Consider the following 18,595-nt stretch of genomic DNA (forward strand, 5'->3'; position numbering starts at 1 on the left):
GCAGGAATAAGTGCTTACTCGCAGCCAGAAAGAGACAGAGAGGAAACCTCTCTCACCCTCAGAGCATCAGCGTTTGAACAGAGCCACTTCTTCATCGTTACCCTTTCTACACTGCGCTCTCTGTGTTCAGATAACTGTGTGGATGGCAGTTATTCTTCTAAACGTCTGATTTTCAGGAACAAATCTTGGCTTCATCACTGCTCTATGTCGTTTAGACGGGCAAACGTGACGCATGGACACTGACAGGGCGAACACATCTCATTGAGAAACTTCATTTTTTTTGCGGCACTTTTTTGGTATTTCAGTATTTCTTTTAAGGATGCTCGTCTTAACTTGGAATAGATGCTGTGTTGTGATGCTTCTCTTCGCTACACTGAAGACGGGGACATCCCAGGTATCTGAGGCGCGCCCGAAAGCGAACTTAATCAAGCCAGCTCTGTTGGATCAGACACCTACACTCGCTCCAAACCGCTCCGCCGCTGTCCACCTTGGGATCACCAAGAAATATAACGTCCTTGCGCAGGTAATTTTAAGTATTTAATTGTCTGAGGACTTATTAATGCATGCCAGCCCTATGACGCAAAGCCTGGAATTGGGTAGAAGTATTAGAGCCAGTTGAATAATACTAATTAAAAAAAGATTGAGCCCGTGGAATATTTTATTATTATTGGTAATGGCAATTTGACGATTCTAAATATAGTATTTACTTAATGTAATGAGCAGGACATTGAAATGACTTAATGAGTTGATACAAATATTGCGAGCGTAATTTTGCGTAATTGTACGTCTCCGTAACTTTGGCTATGGAGTATGTTGAGGTGTTTAAATTAAAAAGCCCTTTGCCTTAAAAGAGCTTTCTCACGTGTGAATAGTTATTCAGGGATTGGACCCCTCATAAACCCTAATTGCCTTTCAGACCTGACGCCACAGTTGGGTGCAGCGCACTTCCACAGTAAATCATTAATGCCAGTAGAAATGTGAGAAAAAGTTAACACTTAGGTTAATTTTCTGTCTGGGTCTTAGTCATTAAAGTGGTCCAGACGCTTGCTGGGATTATGAGAGTCTTACTGTGGGGCCTTTGAGGGATACTCTTACCAACCACTTAATACCCACTCAAAAAGTTATCAATTCCTGCTGTTTCAACAAAGTACCATATTACTGTAGTTTGACAGCAAATGTGAGATCAAAAATGTTTAAGATTTGGCATGTTTCTTTCTGGCAAACGTAAAAGTTGTTAACATTATGAGTGATTTTTATCTAGTGAGAAATTAGAGCTGTATATTTATTGCTTGGCCGTGCAAAGTTTATTTTTTGAAGTGCAAACGCATACTGATGTGGAAAAGAAACTGGCACAGTAGTAAAACAAAAAATCTGACGAAAGCCAGCAGGCCTTCATCTTTCAGAAGGATTACCACCAACTCTAAGTTTTAATTAAACATGCAGGAGTCTGATTGTGTTGACCTCAGAGTATCTTTTTGAGCAGCAGATGGCACTGCCACATCTCCATCACATCCTACAGTCTATTCATCAACTGACTAAAACAGCTGATTACTCTTGTTTTTTTTGACTGATGGTCTCAGTCTCTAGATTTACTGTAACACCAACTTGTGTGAACAGTTGGCCTGTTCAACTGTCTGTAATATCACGTGCAGTAGTGATAGTGTTGGATCTCTGTGAAGCGTGTGATGCTGAGAGCAGCGCTTTATGGAAAAGCCACTTTCTCTCCTCTGAGGAGATCCAACCTCAAGCAACCCTGCCAGACCTCAATTTGAACGCCTGCTTACATCTTTGCCATTGCAATAATATGGAGTGGTTTGGAAGAGTGGACTTAAGGGGAAACAATATGTGTGTGCAGAGACCACCATACTCTTACAAAAGTTAAATGTCATGGTGCAGTGTGTCCAAATGAAGATGGCTAATAGCATCTATGGCACATGTGTGTGTGTTTGTGTGCGTGTGTGTGTGTGTGTGTGTGTGTGTGTGTGCGTGTGTGTGCGTGTGTGTGTGTGTGTTTTCTGGCTGCCAGGAGGTTTTCCAGAGTTGTAAAGTAACAGCCGCAGCTCAGCCTTGGCCAGATATGCGGCTTGATGCTGGCAAGCGAACTGCATTGACCTTCTGCATATCATCATGCAGTGGCCATTTATGAGCAGAATAAATCAAAGATAACAAGTCTGCTCTCTTCATGAGGCTGTAAGTGCGGCATATATTTAGTACAGGAGTGATCACCAGGAGTATATAACTGCAATTACTCTACCTTTTCAATTTTTTTTTTAGAATTACAATAAATGCCTTGAAACAGGTTGCATAGCACAAAACAGCAAGCCACTGAGTGGTTCACAGCAGGCACCCCAAACTATTTTCCTCTTTAGCTGCAGTTGTGAAGTGAATTTATGGGTGTAAGTTTGAAAAATGGGCATGCTTAAACTCAAAATTATCCAAGTAGATTCATGTTCAAGTGGTCATGCTGTTGAGTTTGTTTACATTGCTGAGGAATAGTTGGCAGATTATCACACCTCTGGAGGTGGGACCAGGATGTGAGTGATTAGGAGCTTTTCAGAGAAAATATTAACTTGTATTTAAGTAAAAAAGATATAATAGATCTATATAGATCTATTTATTATGCGAGTGATAATCTGAACAATTCACCTACAAGGCCATATTTTTTAAACTCTTACAATTTTTTTTTTTAGTTTTTAACCTACTTGATTCTCCAGTCAAACACAATAAACGAAAATGGTACATGGTATAAAGCAAGTCTTTCTCTCACAGTTACAATTCCAATTACACAAGCCCCCCCCCCCAAAAAAAAAAGAAAAGAAAATCTCAGTGGTTTACTATCAAGTGTAGCAAATTATCGAGGGATAGAGTCTAGCAGCCACCCTGTGGAGACGAGCCGCTGCAGCAGGAAACAAGGCTGTAATTTGGTGTTTTATCCATCAGATTAGAAACCCTTCTCAAAGCCTTCGGTTATTTGACAACTTAATGGGCTTTTATTCCCTGAAGCTGCTGACAACATTTGGCGATAAAGGTTACATTAATCACACGCAATTCAGGGTCAAGTTTTGGCTATCCCTTGACGTTCAGTCGTGGCAAACTGTTGAGTGTTTTTCCCCGTTGTCTCACCCTTTTCACATCAGCCTGACTGGAGTAGAACCGACAAAACCAAAATGTACGCCTCTTAGACCTTGACAGCCGGTGCTCGTGGGTGGCACTGTTGGCTCCTTGGAAGGGAACCAACAGAAATGGATAGCACGGGCAGGCGGTGCTCACCACTCTAACCTCTGAACCCACAAGGGAACCGACAGTGTGGCGGCATTCATGCAGTACGTGTCTGTAAAACATCAGCAGCCGGTCAGTCAGCCTTAACTAGTTGCTTTATTTAATTCAACACAGAGACTACTTTAACAAGCGATGTCTGAGGGCTCTGCCTATAAAACTAGAGCCACGTCTTTTCTCTTTCTCAGCCCTGCCTACCCACCTCTCTGACCTAAAATATAATGTTTAGGGATCCTAATGAGCTGAGAAAAGAGGTGTGGGTGCTTGTTAGCGCTCGGCTCAGTTTGAGCTTTAGTCTATAGTCCTGTGGCCTTTTCAGTATCTGGGTCCCTTGGGCGCTGTGAGGGCCCTGCAGTGGAGCCATTAGGGGTCTCCTGTGGAAACCTCCTTTACTGAAGTTGGACCTGTTAATGAGAGAGGAGACCCGTGCCCCTTTCTTTCCACAAGATTACACCTTAGAGAAGCACACCTCCTAGATTACCACCAAGAGCTTTTCCCTTTTTCTTTTATAGTCTTTGAAGAGAGCAGTCACGTCAGCTGACTGCGTGCCTCTCTCCGTGTCCGATGAAGAAGATCAACTCAGAATGTATACTTAACTTAAGAAAGGTCTAGTTTTTGGAGCCTTTGGATTCTAGCACTCAAAGGGACATGCCCATAAACACATGTGTTTTGAGTGATGAAAGACGCCAAGCTGCGTTTGAAGACATGGTTTGTATGAGTGACTTGTGTTCAGCCATCCCTATGTAATCTGATGCCGGCTGTCTGTGCTTTTAGGGCATATGAAGTTTGTTTGTTCAGTGACATTGTATATTTGACTCTGTAAGGCCCCTGACGATCCTTAACACCATTCACAGTTTTAGATTACGTTCCTAATTCTTGAAGGTCAAATGCAATCACGGCACCGATCTCAAAAAGCATAGATGTGTACTTACTGATTTTTCATTACTCACGAGATAATGATATAGTACAATATATTACAACTTTTTATGAAAAAAATGTATTTGCTGTTTGATTCTGAGACTCTACACAGGTTATTTTTAAATGGTTTTCTCTTTATGTAAGATTCAATGTTTTTTGTGTGTGTTTTTGGCTTAGACAAAAAAAAGCATGTATGCACTGCTCTAATTACTTAGGCAGTGTCTCTCCATGGACAAACAGTAAATGAATGTATGAAAATTGTTAGGGTGGGAGACGGGGTCAGAAAAGGAGGAGGGTATAGTAATTGTTTTGGCTGAATGCAGACTTTTTAAGGTGGGGGGGGGGTTCGTTTATATTTCTTTCACCCTAAATTTGAATTTCTTTTCATGGTTCTTTAAAGTACCCTTTGCCATATGCAGAGAACAACAGTTATGTCTCAGGTTTTGTGTATGTATGCATTGATGACCCACACCATTGGTTTAAATTGTTTAAATTAAGTTCCCCGAAGAAATACATTCTTTGTCCATGTTCTCTATAACCACACATAGCAATGTTTTCTAAACTGATGCCCCTATCCACAGAACGTTGTCCATGGCTTTGAAAATAGTTACAAATCAGTGTTAAAAAGGAAAGTCAATTTTATGAAGTGACAATGCCATGGCTCAAGTTTGGTTAGGTTTAGGCACTAAATACAACTTGGGAAAGATCAAGATTTGGGTTAAACTAATAACTTTGTTAATGTTAGGGGACATTTGTTGTCATGGTTACATTAATGAACACGTGGAAGAGACTAAGGAACAATCATGTATAAAACAAAAAACAAAACATAAACCTTGTCGGGAAACGGGAAATGAACAACGGCCTCCTGTGTTAAAGTCCGAAGTTTTGTTGACCCCCTCCATCCAACCTAACCTCCTCCCTTCTCGGACTTTGTTGTTCTACGATAACCTTACTTACTTATTTGCTAATGTCCGGCCGCAAGAGTGTTTTGTCTCTTGAATGTAGACAGATGTAGATTTGCACCACATGCTTGAACAACGGATGCATCATTGTTGTTTTGAGAAAGTATTTCTGTGAAAACAGAAACGAAGCTGGTACAGGGCTGTGTGTTTTTAGAAAGTGAAAAATAAGGTTCAACCCCTTTACTATCTCAATACTTTTCTGACTGTCCCAACATTTCAAACCCTCAGATTTAAACTAAACAGTAAGAGACTGCATTGCAGGGCACTTCCACGAAATTATATCAGCACTTTGGAATGACTCAATTGAGGTAAATAAGGGACCCAAAGACCAGGGGAAGGGTTCAAAGCCCTGTATATCCGGTAGTAAATCCCTTGTAGATTGTTGCTCCTGCACATTCAACGTTCCTCTTCAAAGCCACGGCGCTTTACCAGCACGAGAGTAGCACGAGACAGGGCCAGGGGGCATCCCTTATGACTCTCTGTCTGTCTCTTCCTTTATCGTCTCACCAGCATACCAAAAGAGGCTGCAGTTTTTAACCCACTTCCTGCGCAGGATCCAGGGCTGCGCTTTCATGTGCAAAGGCTGACGTGGGACAAATAAGGGAGCAACAGAAAAAAAGATGTGAGATAAATGAGATGCATCCAAATGAAGCCCCATCCCTCAGAAGTTGCGAATGAGGCGTTTTAAAACATGACAAGATAATACGAGATTATCACCCGCGATTTGGGGGTCAGCCTTGTATCATTGGGTTTCAAAGGGCTGTCTAAACAGTTTGATGGAAGAGGTGAGTCCCCTTCTTCATCTTCTTTTCTCCCTCCACCTCTTCTTTTTGCGCTACAGTATGCACTGTAATTGATCCAAGCATGCTGGCCAGAAAGACAGATGAAAATCAGAGCAGTATTATGAGCGAAAGAAAGCAGTATGAAGTACTACTGCACGTGGCCGGGCCCATTTGTCTTCATATTTAGATAACAGCATATTTTTCATCTCAGGAAAAAAAACTCCCACTGCACTTTCTTGAACTTCTCTTCAGACCATATTTCCAGCATATTTCCCTCCTCAGATGTGATTATACCAAAAGTCCATGGCAATGTAGCCTACATGTTTCTCTGGATGAGCAGTTAAAACCAACATATGTCCCCCGATGAGGTTGAAAGTTAATTCTTGACTTGACTGGAAAATAGTAGTTTTGTCAACAACAATAAAAAAAACAAAAAACTTTTATCTTTATGGTCTTTCACAGTAGAACAAACTCAATTTTGAAGAAAGACTGTGAGATGTGGGTAAAAGCTCTGGAAAACCTATTAAGTGGACTTTTAGTTTCATTTTATTGTTGAGAGTTAGATGAAAGGACTATGGTTACCTACTCGTCAGATCTCTGCATGGTAAATAAAGCTAGCTATGTTTTTTCTCGCACAACTGAAACAACTTTTGAACGCTATTTCACAGCAGCTCCTTGTGGAGCTTTGCACAGCTCATTGACGATTGTGATTGGTTTAAAGACATGCCAATAAACTAGAGCATGTTTTTCTCAGAGCATGTTTGGAGGAAGGTCTGGCAATGCAAGATTAAGCCAAAATAACTCTAATGACACTATGAGTTATTTTCTCAGATTCTAGAAAGTTCCTCCAGAACCACACATAAAACTGACCTTCATGTGTATTGAAGGTGGTGTTGTGTCCCTTTGAAATACGGCTTTTAAATATTCTAAGAACAGCTCTTAACACGGTAGTGATTAAGAAATATTTAGAATCCATCAAACATCAGAGCTTTGTTACTTACGTCAACACATTAAGCATCTGCATTGTGGGAATTTGTCATTTTGATGAATGAGGACTCAGTGTTTTATTCCTGCCCAGTTTTCTACGCCTGTATCATTGCCTCCATGTGTTTCCAGCCCGAGAAAGTCAGTATGGCATCTGTCCAACAAGTCTAATCTTGCTCACTTTCAGAAGCACAAGTACATAGAGTAACAACTTTTAATTTGCTGAAATATTTACATTGTTGAGAGTTAATGTGGTTTACATTCATGTTGCATGTCCCTTTTGGCATGGCAGCCCCTCTCCGCTGACCTTCAGACCTCAAATGGAGTGTGCTATTTATTGTGGCTATAATGATTTTACTCTGATTTAAACCTCTTTCTTGTTCATTCACTCATGTTTATTGTTCCATGTTTGTCAGTGGTAAGCCACACTAAATCAGATCTGTCAGTGGAGTGCCAACTGAATGTGGTTGTGGTGCCGGTGGTGGTATGCCAGCCAAACATGTTGTTCGAATGTTGGTCTACACTGGACATAATTTACACAGTCAGAATCCATATACTGCTTTTTTTCTTCTTTTTTTACTGATCTGCATATTTGAATAGGTGTACATCCATTGTAATAACAATGCCCTAAAATAAAAGATCTGCAGCAATTGGAAAAAAAAAGTGATCCGACCTTCATTATGTCTCACTCAACTGGTGTGGCCTTGAGCCAGAGTATTAATGTTTCATTTAAGCTTTTCTAAATTATCCTCACTCGCTGATGACTTATGTGTAACATTATTTTATTTGACTGAGAAGTTAATTTAATTTGTGAAACAATTTACAACAAACTCCATTGCTCATGCTCCAAGTCTAACAGGGACATGGGACATGCATTTGTAGGGAATTAAATCAAGTTCCAGTAAAACTTACTATTGGTGCGCACGCTTGTTATGGAAAAAGTGAGCTAGGCTTTAATTGTGCTTCTTGCTGCTGTGGAGAGTGGATGTTGTGTTTGTTAAGGTGGTCATTTAGGCGCACTTACGGAAAAGACTTAAAGGTTCTTCGTGTGCGTTGCTGCACAACAGAATGTCCCAGCCCTTTAGTGTAAACACAAGAAATTCTAAATCAAAAAAACATTGCCAAATTGACTAAAAGGAAGTATGATTAGCTACAGAAATTGCTTCTCAATTACAGTATGCCTGTAGACTCATTAGGCCTCTGAACACTTTGAGAAAAATTGAGAGAAACTGGTAGAAAAGTGGTTTATCTTGTTTTGGAAATTCTAATAGCTCTATTGTCTGGGACCTGAAACAAATGACCACACCAGTGAGAGACATGTTAATCCCTACAACATGTTGTCCTCTAAAATTGGATGCAGAAAGACCGCAGCCTGTAGTCAGTTCGCCCAAAGCAAACAACTGACATATTTTCCTACTTACCAATATATCTGACCATGCAGAGAGTTTGGGGTTAATTTGCCAAGATTTCAGATATCTGTGTGCTGCTTAGACTTCTGCCACCAGCTTGATATAAAATGAAGATGAATGGCATTTGGTTTTGATGTCCAAAACATCAAATATTCAATTTTTGAAAGTTAATAGCACTGTCTCTTTCCAGAACCAATGATATAGCTTTAAAACTGTGTAGTAAACAGCCAGGAAATGTTTGAGTAAATCCAAAGTGTCTTCAACAGTAACATTGAAAACATCCAAGTTTCTCTCAATCTAACATTTCTCTTTTAAAACAGTGACATATGATGTACATTGGTTAGAGTATCAGTAAAATCGGCAGTTTTCTAACATGATGAATGGCATTTGAGTGTCTCCACACACCTCCAACCTGAACACAACATGGGTTTTATTTGACTTGTTAACGTCTACAATTTAAATTTTGCGACCTGAGGTGCATGGTGCAACTGTGGTGCTTGGAATAGAATTGGAAGCAATGCAGTTACTGTGTTTGGTCTGGGTAAGTTGTGGTTTGCTGGGTTGTGTCCAACAAAATCCACTATGTTCTTTCTCTTTAACAATGTGCCCATTGATTTTGCCATCCCATTGATTGGCCATTCCACTGCCAAATAAAAAGTTCATAATGTCATGAAACAGTTCATGACATTATGTTGAACAGAGTGTGATAACATCCATGTGGCTATGGGCCATAGTGGCCAGTCTGATTGATAAAATTATGAGAATTTTTACACTTATGCCACAGCCACGTTTTTATGTGTTTGTTTAATATTGTTTTATCACCCGTGGGCAAATATTTCAAAGTCAAATACCAAAGGCAACATTTTCTGTATTATTTACTAAAAGGATATTTGAGCTTTTGAATAAGCTGCTCATGCTTGGCACTGTAAAGCTTCGAAAATAAACTAAACATGACTGCATGGTGTTACGTGCACCTTTAACGTAATCTGAGGAGGTGGGTGATGCAACTGCATTGACACTGGCCCAAATATTGCACTCCGGTGCTTGATTCTTACTGGCAAACTTGCACCTACCACATTGTACATCATACCTGCCAACATAGGGTTTTCAAAATCCGGGAGATTTTTGCGGGGGCTTATTCGGTTCTGAATTTTCTGCAGAGATCAATTGCGCAACTGGGTTATAGGTTGCCAGGTTGAGGTGAGAAATGGGTTGAAAATTGTACATGGTGTGTGGATTGTGTGAATAGGATGCGTTTCATACAAGATCTGGCAACTGGACAACATTAGACAAACACAATGGTCATTATTATTATTGGTCATATTGGTTATTATTTATAAAGGAGTTTGGGCCATGCAAATTATGGGAGTGTTGGCAGGTATGTTGTACATGCAAATACAGTCTGGTGTCTCACTGGGTCAGAGCTCTGTGCAGCCCGTTGAAATGCCACCTTATCAACACAGTTATGTCTGGCACAAAGGGTTTGATTTTTATCTTCAGGAAGAACTGGAAGAACACGCATTTGTTAAGATCAATGTGTGCTTGTGCAATCTTTCATAAAACGGGTAAACTGACTGAATAAACACATGTTTTTCCTCAGCAGGTGTATCCATGCAGCAATGATAAGGAGTGTAGTGTGGGAAGCTACTGCCACAGCCCTCAACAGGCTCCCTCTCGCTGCCTCACCTGCCGCAGGAAGAAGAAGCGCTGCCATAGAGATTCCATGTGCTGTCCTGGGAACCGCTGCAGTAACTGTACGTGCCTGACACAAACACATTTTGAGAGCATGTTAGCTTCAGTTATGTCGTGACTGCAGGGTATGATTCCGAAATTTGATTTCTTGTCCTATGCAAATATTATGAAAAAAAGTGACTTGTACAGGATCTAGCCCAGGGACTTAGTGAAAGAGCCAGTACATTTACATAATTCAAAACATGCTTTCAGATAGAATCCTGAACTATAGTTAAACTCTATCCAATTAATGCCCAGAGTTTAGGAATCACATGAGTTTAGGAATTGTCACATTATGAAAAGTGGTGTTCCATCCATGAAAAGTGTGAGTGGCATGGATGTGTGTGTTTGTGCAGAGGCTGTGCAGAAATTGTGTTTTTGTTTTAAATTGACATAGCTGACCAACCCGGATGCTGTTAGTTCTCATGAAAAGCCTAGTTTAACAGTCATTAACATAAGCTACTAACAAATTGATTTGACTTTTAATCAGGTTGAACAATCTGTTATGTAGTTCCTTGACAATGTAAGCAGGGTTGGAATTGTTTAAATGCTTGATCTCTTCTTTTTCTGTCTGCAGATGTTTGTGTCCCTGTCTCTGAGAGTCTGATCTCACCTCACATCTCAGCTTTAGATGAGCATAACAAACTCTCCACCAAAGACCACAGCTGGAGGAAGGGTGGAAAGGCACATGCTAAGCATTCTCTTAAAGGTGAGATTATGCTTCAAACATGTCTACTGGAAACAATGTCTCTAAACACTGTTGCTCTCTCATCTTTTCTGCTGTCAATGGCTGAATCGTTCTGTTGTTCACTGTCTGCATGTCCTACACAGTTCATGGGGAACACATATCCACAAACTATGTTGATAATTAATCCTTTGCTGATGTGTCAGTGTCTCTGAGCCCAAAGCACCGCATGGGGAGTCTGGAAGAAACCACAAACCCCTGCTTATTCTGTACCTACATAAAGCTATACAAACACTTTCAATGACAGTACACACACTTGTGTGAGACACAAGTGAAAACCGCAGAATGCAGGTTTGGCACAATTATAGCTAATAACTCTCTGAGCCCCATGCTTAGCGTTTATGTCACCTAATTTAAGTTAACGTAAGGGCCTGTCCATAAAGCAAGCAAAACGTTTAATGAGACACTCAACTCTAAATGCACCCTTAAGAAAGAAGGCTGCAAAGCTAAAATCAATGTGAAAATAGCAGCACTACTTAAAGTTGTTGTAAATAAGGCCATTTACTTTTATTTGTGCTTGACTGACTCCCTCTCCTTTAACATAATTACATTATAATGGCCTTATGCAAGTTGTAGCTTGAGAAAATTCCGCCACAAAAGAATCAGCTGGTATTAAAGCAATGACCAAGCAGTCTTGCTTAGCATTCTATCATACTGGTGCTTGGAACTTCACATTAAAATAACTAATCAACATAGTGGGGTTTTGTCAGCTTTACAGGACGACTGGTTTGACTAAATTATACTTCTGCATTCATAAGAGCATGCTAACATCCTGCCAAGAAAAACAGACTCAGACCAGATGGGTTGATATGGTTAATATACAGAATAAGCAAATTGTTTGCTTGATTTATGTTGAAAACATCAAGCTTTTCTTTTGTTTCTGACATGGCCACACATTATGCAATCTGAATTAAAATGTGAAGAAAGGGTTGCATAAACATATCCGCATGGAAAACACAACAGCTTAATGAACAATAATCATACATTTCCTGTGCTTTATGTAACTGAAGCACCATACAACAAAACTCCAAGATGCTGGATGATTTGTAATTCCATGCAGGTCTTTCATGTCTCTGATGAAGTATTTGTTTCTGTTTTTCTAAGCAGACATATGTTAACTTGACATACTGTTTGTAGATGCTTTGTTTGCTGGCTTCTTACTGATCAACACTGTTTCTTGTTTTCCCCTGTTAGGGCATGAGGGCGACTCTTGCCTGCGTTCATCTGATTGCTCCGAGGGCTACTGCTGTGCCCGCCATTTCTGGAGCAAAATCTGCAAGCCGGTGCTAAGGCAGGGAGAGGTGTGCACCAAGCAGCGAAAGAAAGGCTCTCACGGCTTGGAAATCTTCCAGCGCTGTGACTGTGCCAAGGGCCTTTCCTGCAAGGTGTGGAAAGATGCCACCTCCTCGTCCAAGTCCAGACTCCACATGTGCCAGAAGATTTGAAATGGGGGTAGCTGCTGTTGGTCTAGAGGCCTCTGTCTCCATCTGCCAGGCAGAGATTTTTAAAGGAAGGATAGGTTGTAGCTGTATTGAGAAAGAGTGAAAGAAAGAGACAAAAAAGAGACAGATCAGACTCTTGTTGGTTCAAGCTCGCTATTCGGCAAGCAGCGAGTGACTGGGATCGCTTTAATGTGCTTGCTGTGAGTGGTTCATCCCTGCACACACACACACACGCACACGCACACGCACACGCACACGCACACACACACACACACACACACACACACACACACACACATCCAATGTTTAAGTTTTAGATCAATGAGCTGATTGTGTGCGTGCTCATTAACACGACAAACTGTTTACACATTCTCACGACATTCAGGGATTCACAAAGTTAGCCAGTAGATGCTGTGATAGTTGTGGACCTTTTCTAGATGGAAGCAACAGACGTACCAGTCTTTTTTTATCCAGCTTCAACTTATAATGACAGATAGACTATTTACAAAAAAGCCATATGTTTCCTGCACAGCACGTTCTTTACTAAACTTCAAAGTCAAAGATCTAATGTTTGATATCTGTGTGTGTCATTACTGGATGTGCCATGATTTGTTATCTGTTTTCTCTTCTTACTGTTCTTGTCATTGTTTAAAGTCTTGAGGAATTCAGCTAATGCCATGCAAGACATTTGCAACTAGTAACAATGTCCAGACACAAAAATACCGGTCATATCATGTGAGGAGCTAATTGCATACTTGTTCACTGCAGAGCTTTACTTGTGTAACAGCATCCTCAGACTTCAATGCAAAGCATAATACTCTTAAACCAAAGAATGAAAGAATATTTCAGAGTGATGAGTTTCATCTGGAACATTAGCTCCTTGCCCAAAATTTTAGCCATAAGAGGAGAGATAAAGTACTGTGTCTGTTGTGGAAACCTCGTTTGATCTATCAGATACAGCTGCAATCTATTGTGATACAACTGTGTGGGTTAAAAACAGTTAGCACTGAGGTAGTGATCTGCTGCAGATACCAGACCAGAGAATGGTTCTGCTTTTCCAATCACATGAACACGATTCAAGGATACAATGGCAGTGCAATTTCTTTCCATTGGCAAAGCCAGAAGGAATGGAGATACGAGAAACTGATTACAAAAACGTTCCTCTAACCTGATGTTTTCAAAGATAATTACAGTTTGAGTCAACATCTTGTTGATAGCACACAGCCTTGTTTATTTTTCTGTTTTTTTCACAAATTTGACTGCATATTTGGTTGTATTGGAGATGGGAGGTGAAAAATCCCCCCCCCCCCCAGTACAACTTTTATAAACAACCATTTGTAGTCAATATAAAATCACATTTGCCTCGTTTTGCTTTAATATTTTAGAGCATCAACACATATTTTGTACCCATTTAAAATATTAATAAGCTCTTATATTGTAAATAGATTGGAGACAATGGAAATGTATTTAAGAATCAATGTATATCATGTACATATAATAAAATATGAATCTTAAAGGCTACAGCAAAATGATTTAGGTGAGAAGAGTAATGAGGGATGAAATAGGATGAGCACAGTTGGATAGATAGTTGAAATGATAAAAGCTGTGTGTGCATAGGCAGAGGGGTAAATCTCATATTACAGGCTGGAGGCATCAAAAGAATATTTCCAAATAGAGAGACAAGCACATTAATTTACAAAATAGTTTGTGTAAATGATGTCAAGATTTATATCCCACTAATTATTGTCTGTGTTAATATTTTACATTGATTTGTTGTGTATTTACAATGATGAATGAATAAAAGAATGTATTTTGTAATATTGGTTACACATGACTGGTTCTTACTTGGTGTGTGGCTTATGTTTTTATTGGGTGTTTCTAATGTCAGACATGAGGATGTATATGTAAGTTCATTAACTCTCCCAGGTTTAAGACATTTTTTTCCACATCTTTGGTTTGCTTGGTCTCCTTGTCTAATAATGCTTGTGTAACCTCAACCCTGTTGCGCAATCAAGTTAATGACCTAACTTTTTTCAAGAGAACCTGGGTAGTCAGGATGTAAATGCTAGTTGGGTGTCACATAAACAGAAAAATTGTTATAGTTGTTATAGTTATAAAGACTAAACAAAAATGATTTTTTTATGAATAGTAATGTATTAAAATCCCACAGAGAATATAAAAAACTAAACGTTTTGTTTTTTTGAAATGTGTTCTTCCAAGTCTTGGCAATCAGGGGAAACAAAAAAAAACTCTCAAAAAGTCAATACACTTTTATCCCCAAAAAGTTAGTTGTGGCATCTCTGATAGATTTTCTGTCTGCTATCAGACATCAGTAGACCAAGTCACACTGATTACATCCTCCAGTCCTCCAGAAGTCTTCCCGGCCTCTCTGTGTCCCAATTTACAGCCACTGAAGACAAGTCCCTCCCGCTAGGGGTTTCTATTGGCTGACACTAAACGCCACATTAAACTGTCAAAATGCATGTAATTGGTTATAGAGCCATCAGTCAGCGCCATCTTGGCTCCTGTCTATAGCCGGCAAAGGATTTGTTTTCATTTCATACAGAAAGATAACTAACGTTAAATACAAATAGCCATTCAGTCGTGGATTAGTCTCGCAAAGTCTCCGAAAAGTTACTGCCTTTCCGGCCAGGTTACGAGCTTCTGAAAGGGCTACAAAGAGTCCAAACATATTGCTGTAAAGCTGAAGCTAAAGCTAATGGCCAGGAAGCTAACAACAAGACGTGACGTTGGGTTGAAAGGTCGCGAAGCAAAACGGAGATTTGTGAGTTGACTTTTGGATTCATAATTATTTATTTATATTGTATTTATTATTTAAAAAATTTTATATTTAAGAAACAACAAAACACTACAAGTCCACGATGGATTAGATACGATTCAGGATGGCCTATACAATTGATAGAGGTCTCCACACAGATTTGAAATAAGACATAAAGAGTGTATTGTCCTGTCGCATACGACAGCGAAGACTTTCTTTCAGTGCTGAACAACGTCACTTAACAAGCTGCAAATTTAAAAGGTATGAGCCGATTCACCTGCTTCTTTGTATGACATACAAATTTAATCTTCATATGTAAAACGGCTCCCAGTGAAGTTTTCTTGTAAACAAACAGTTATGTTTACATTCAGAATTACTCACCAAAACACAATAGGAATGAATCATTAAGGTCTAAAATATGTGCTGAATGCATGTCCATGAATTTGAAGTTAGGCGTTACTAAATAAACAAAATTCAAACTTAAATTTGTTATTTTGGGGGGGGGGGAATCAATATGAAGAATTGAATGTTCTTTTGCTCTTTTTCTTCTGGACTGTTAGGTTGGTTTGATCACATTTGATTGACAGGGAATGGTGGCATAGGCAAACCAAAAGTGTCATTGGATTTTGAGTCAGAGTTCAAAAATTGAATGCAAAATAACCAAAACAGTTGCAACTTGGTCTCCATTTTGACACACTGATGCGGTGAAACCAACAATTCAAGGGTCACTAAAACCACCAACCAACTGTGTCTGCATTTAAGATTTTTATACGAGTACAAATAACACTTCCTAAGACCCGTTTTAGGCTGATGCGTTGCAGATGTGATCTATAGACAGAATGCTTTGATATGCTCCTTGTATTGTAAAAATTTGCAGGTTATGTTCGTTTAGGTAGTGACCACTTTCTTCTTCTTTTTTTACTGCGTCTTAAAAGTAGAATATGATTAAATAGAAATTTCTTAATGGCAACTTTGAAATGCGATCACTGTCCTTCACCACTTCAGACAATGTGGCAACATGTGCTGAAAGCTCTCTGAGAGGCCACTTTAACGAAGACAAAACTCACAATGTTTAGAGCATTATTGTCCAACTTCCCTGAGTCCTGTCTTAGTTTCCCAAAAGAGGGACATATTTTTTCCATCATCTCTAACAGGAGACATCAAAATTTGCAAAAAGATCAAATACAGCAACATCATGTGGAGCTTCTATTGTTCTCCTCAGTCTGCCATGGTTTGTTCAAAATAAGTTTATTGACCAGGGGACTTGTTCTTTTATATTGCTTAACATGTCATGCTCCTTACTCTACATTACAAAAAAGTTAAATTCTAAAGCTGTTGAAAATGGTCCTAGCAGTAGTGCCATGGCGAGACTGAGACTCCTTTCAGGTGTTTGTAAAGCCAGTTTGAACCAGATGTTAAGTTTACATATCCCTGGAAACTGCTACAGTATTTTTTGTAATTTTCAAGCGCTGTGCAATAAGTTTTCCAGGACCCACTGTCTGTATATTTTTGCAGTTTAGCCAGCATTTGAAGATAAGCTACAATGTATGTAGCATAAACATCTGGCGCTACTATGAAACGACCAGAGCGCTCTGTAAGAATTTTAGAAGAATAGAGTCCCTATTTGTTTTCTCTTTGTAAGTCCTCTGTGTATTATTTAATCATACATATTACATTTGTCCTGCAGTCATTAGCTTATTTTACAGACTATGTGGAAATGTCTGGGAGTGATCTCTTACGTAAATGTGTTCACCAGATGTTCAATATTTGAATTTGAAAAAGCCTGTGACTCCTCAAGGTATACCCATTTACATCAGTTCTACTTCTGTTTTCCCTTTTCTACCTTCACCTTAAAAGTAACAATAGAAGCAAGGTCAACTAACAGAAACCTTCTGCTATGTGAACTCAGTTTTGATGGACATTTTGCTATACTTTTTTTTTTAATTTAACGTGGCGAGAGACACAATAAATCATTTTCTCACATTCCTTGACAGTAAAAAGCAGATACCCGCAATAATTATTCAGCACCGAACTTTGCGGTCTGCACTTTACAAGGTTGTGTTTTCAATCCAGCAAGTGTCCAGTCACATGTGCTTTTGATTGAAAGTAATGACTCTACCCTACCTTTTTAATTGGATAAGGTTTCCATTTGCTGAAATATTGGAAGCCTTTTTTATCTCCTCAGACACTGGAAAGGGTACATTCAGGGTGACTGGAGACTTTAGGTCTTTATGGAAAGAAGAGGTAGATATAGAAAGAAAGCCCGTTTATTTAGCTGCAGGCCACCCACAGGCTCTGGAGTCTCCACCAAAAACCATGTAATAAGAAAGTGACTGTCACTGCCTCTGCACTTTCCAGCATGTGTCAGCAGAAAATACAAATGAAGGAGTTCACACAGACAGGTTTGACTGCCCATGAAGTTGCCAGCTAAATGATTCAGTGGAAGGCTTTGATTTTGTGCCCGTGTTGGCACGGTGCAGATCATAAATGTAATTTGGGTTTGCATGGCTCATATCATTCACCGTGGCAGAAAGGAAAAGTCTTCTCAAGCAAGGAGGCTTTATGACTTTATCACATGGACATCTGCATCTGGGTGTGATGTCTCGGGTAAAACTTACACTTAGCTGATGAAAATTATGATGTTCAGCCGTCTTTGCAGCTTTTATTTGGCTCATTATTTTATCTGTATGTCTTCATTTAGCAATAAAAGAAAGTCTCCTCCTGAGCAAAGCTAGACTATTAGAAAGCCTCGAGGAAAGATTCTTAAACATATGAAGAAACATGTGGTTGGATGCTTGGCGACGTTTTACCCTTCTGTCACAGGGTCTGTTGGTCATTCTCAATCATCTTTAACTTCAGCCTGCAAAAGACCCAAAGTCCAGGAATGCACTTTTTCCCTTCTAAATATGAGCAAATTACAGCATTAATTTTGTTCTGCAGGAAAAGAAAAACTATTTAGACACTGTCATACTGCATCTAACTGCATGATGAGATCAAGTTGACAAGCCCGATTTTAGTAAAACACATCTGTTGAATTTTCCATTGGTGCTAGAAGTACAAAGATTGTACCACTACAACAACGTAAAAAAATACATAATTACAGGCGCCTCTATTAAATTTATAACTAATGTTAAAGTCCATAAAAAGTCCCTGGTAGTCTAGTGGTTAGGATTTGGCGCTCTCACCGCCGTGGCCCACATTTGATTCCCAGTCAGAAGTACTTTTGGGGGGGCAGAAGCTGTTGGCTTTAGTCCCCCATTTGGATAAAGTTCAAGGAGACCAAGTCCCTGAATGGACCAAGTCCTTGTAAGACCCAGCATGGAGGACTGGGGAAGGTGCCAGTTGCCCTCATGGGCACTTTTGAGGTGCCCTTGAGCAAGACACCCAACCCCCAAACTGCTCCAGTGAAGCGATACAATGGCTGGCCCTTTACCTACTGTAAATTGCAAAAGACACTTTTCAAAGACCAATTGACTTGTGCATGGAATGACAAATAATAGAGTGTTTTAAAGTTTAAGTTTAGGAAGTATTATCAGCAAAAGGCCCTAAAAGTATCAGTCAAACCTG

The 18,595-nt window shown here is 39.6% G+C and overlaps 1 protein-coding gene across 2 annotated transcripts; it reads left to right on the plus strand.

The window, feature by feature from the left end:
- The first annotated feature begins 12 nt into the window (after window positions 1-12).
- On the plus strand, window positions 13-14,047 carry dkk2 (dickkopf WNT signaling pathway inhibitor 2). 2 transcript variants are annotated; one of them, XM_034900204.1, is made up of 4 exons: window positions 13-523; window positions 9,935-10,085; window positions 10,640-10,771; window positions 12,002-14,047. In XM_034900204.1, the coding sequence occupies exons 1-4, from the start codon at window positions 320-322 to the stop codon at window positions 12,250-12,252; spliced, it is 738 nt and encodes a 245-aa protein (XP_034756095.1). In that variant the 5' UTR covers window positions 13-319; the 3' UTR covers window positions 12,253-14,047. The 2 variants fall into 2 exon arrangements, with proteins under 2 accessions (XP_034756095.1, XP_034756084.1); XM_034900193.1 differs by having other exon boundaries at window positions 14-523; window positions 9,932-10,085.
- The last annotated feature ends 4,548 nt before the right edge of the window (window positions 14,048-18,595 follow it).

The sequence above is a fragment of the Etheostoma cragini genome, chromosome 2, assembly GCF_013103735.1.
Source record: "Etheostoma cragini isolate CJK2018 chromosome 2, CSU_Ecrag_1.0, whole genome shotgun sequence".
NCBI classification, from domain to species: Eukaryota; Metazoa; Chordata; class Actinopteri; order Perciformes; family Percidae; genus Etheostoma; species Etheostoma cragini.

What these genes read in the sequence shown, in the direction of transcription:
- dkk2 (XM_034900193.1), top strand. Translation starts at nt 320, where the DNA reads ATGCTCGTCTTAACTTGGAATAGATGCTGTGTTGTGATGCTTCTCTTC. An exon ending in AATATAACGTCCTTGCGCAG is followed by an intron (nt 524 to 9,931) that starts GTAATTTTAAGT and finishes GTTTTTCCTCAG; the next exon opens with CAGGTGTATCCATGCAGCAA. An exon ending in TGCTAAGCATTCTCTTAAAG is followed by an intron (nt 10,772 to 12,001) that starts GTGAGATTATGC and finishes TTCCCCTGTTAG; the next exon opens with GGCATGAGGGCGACTCTTGC.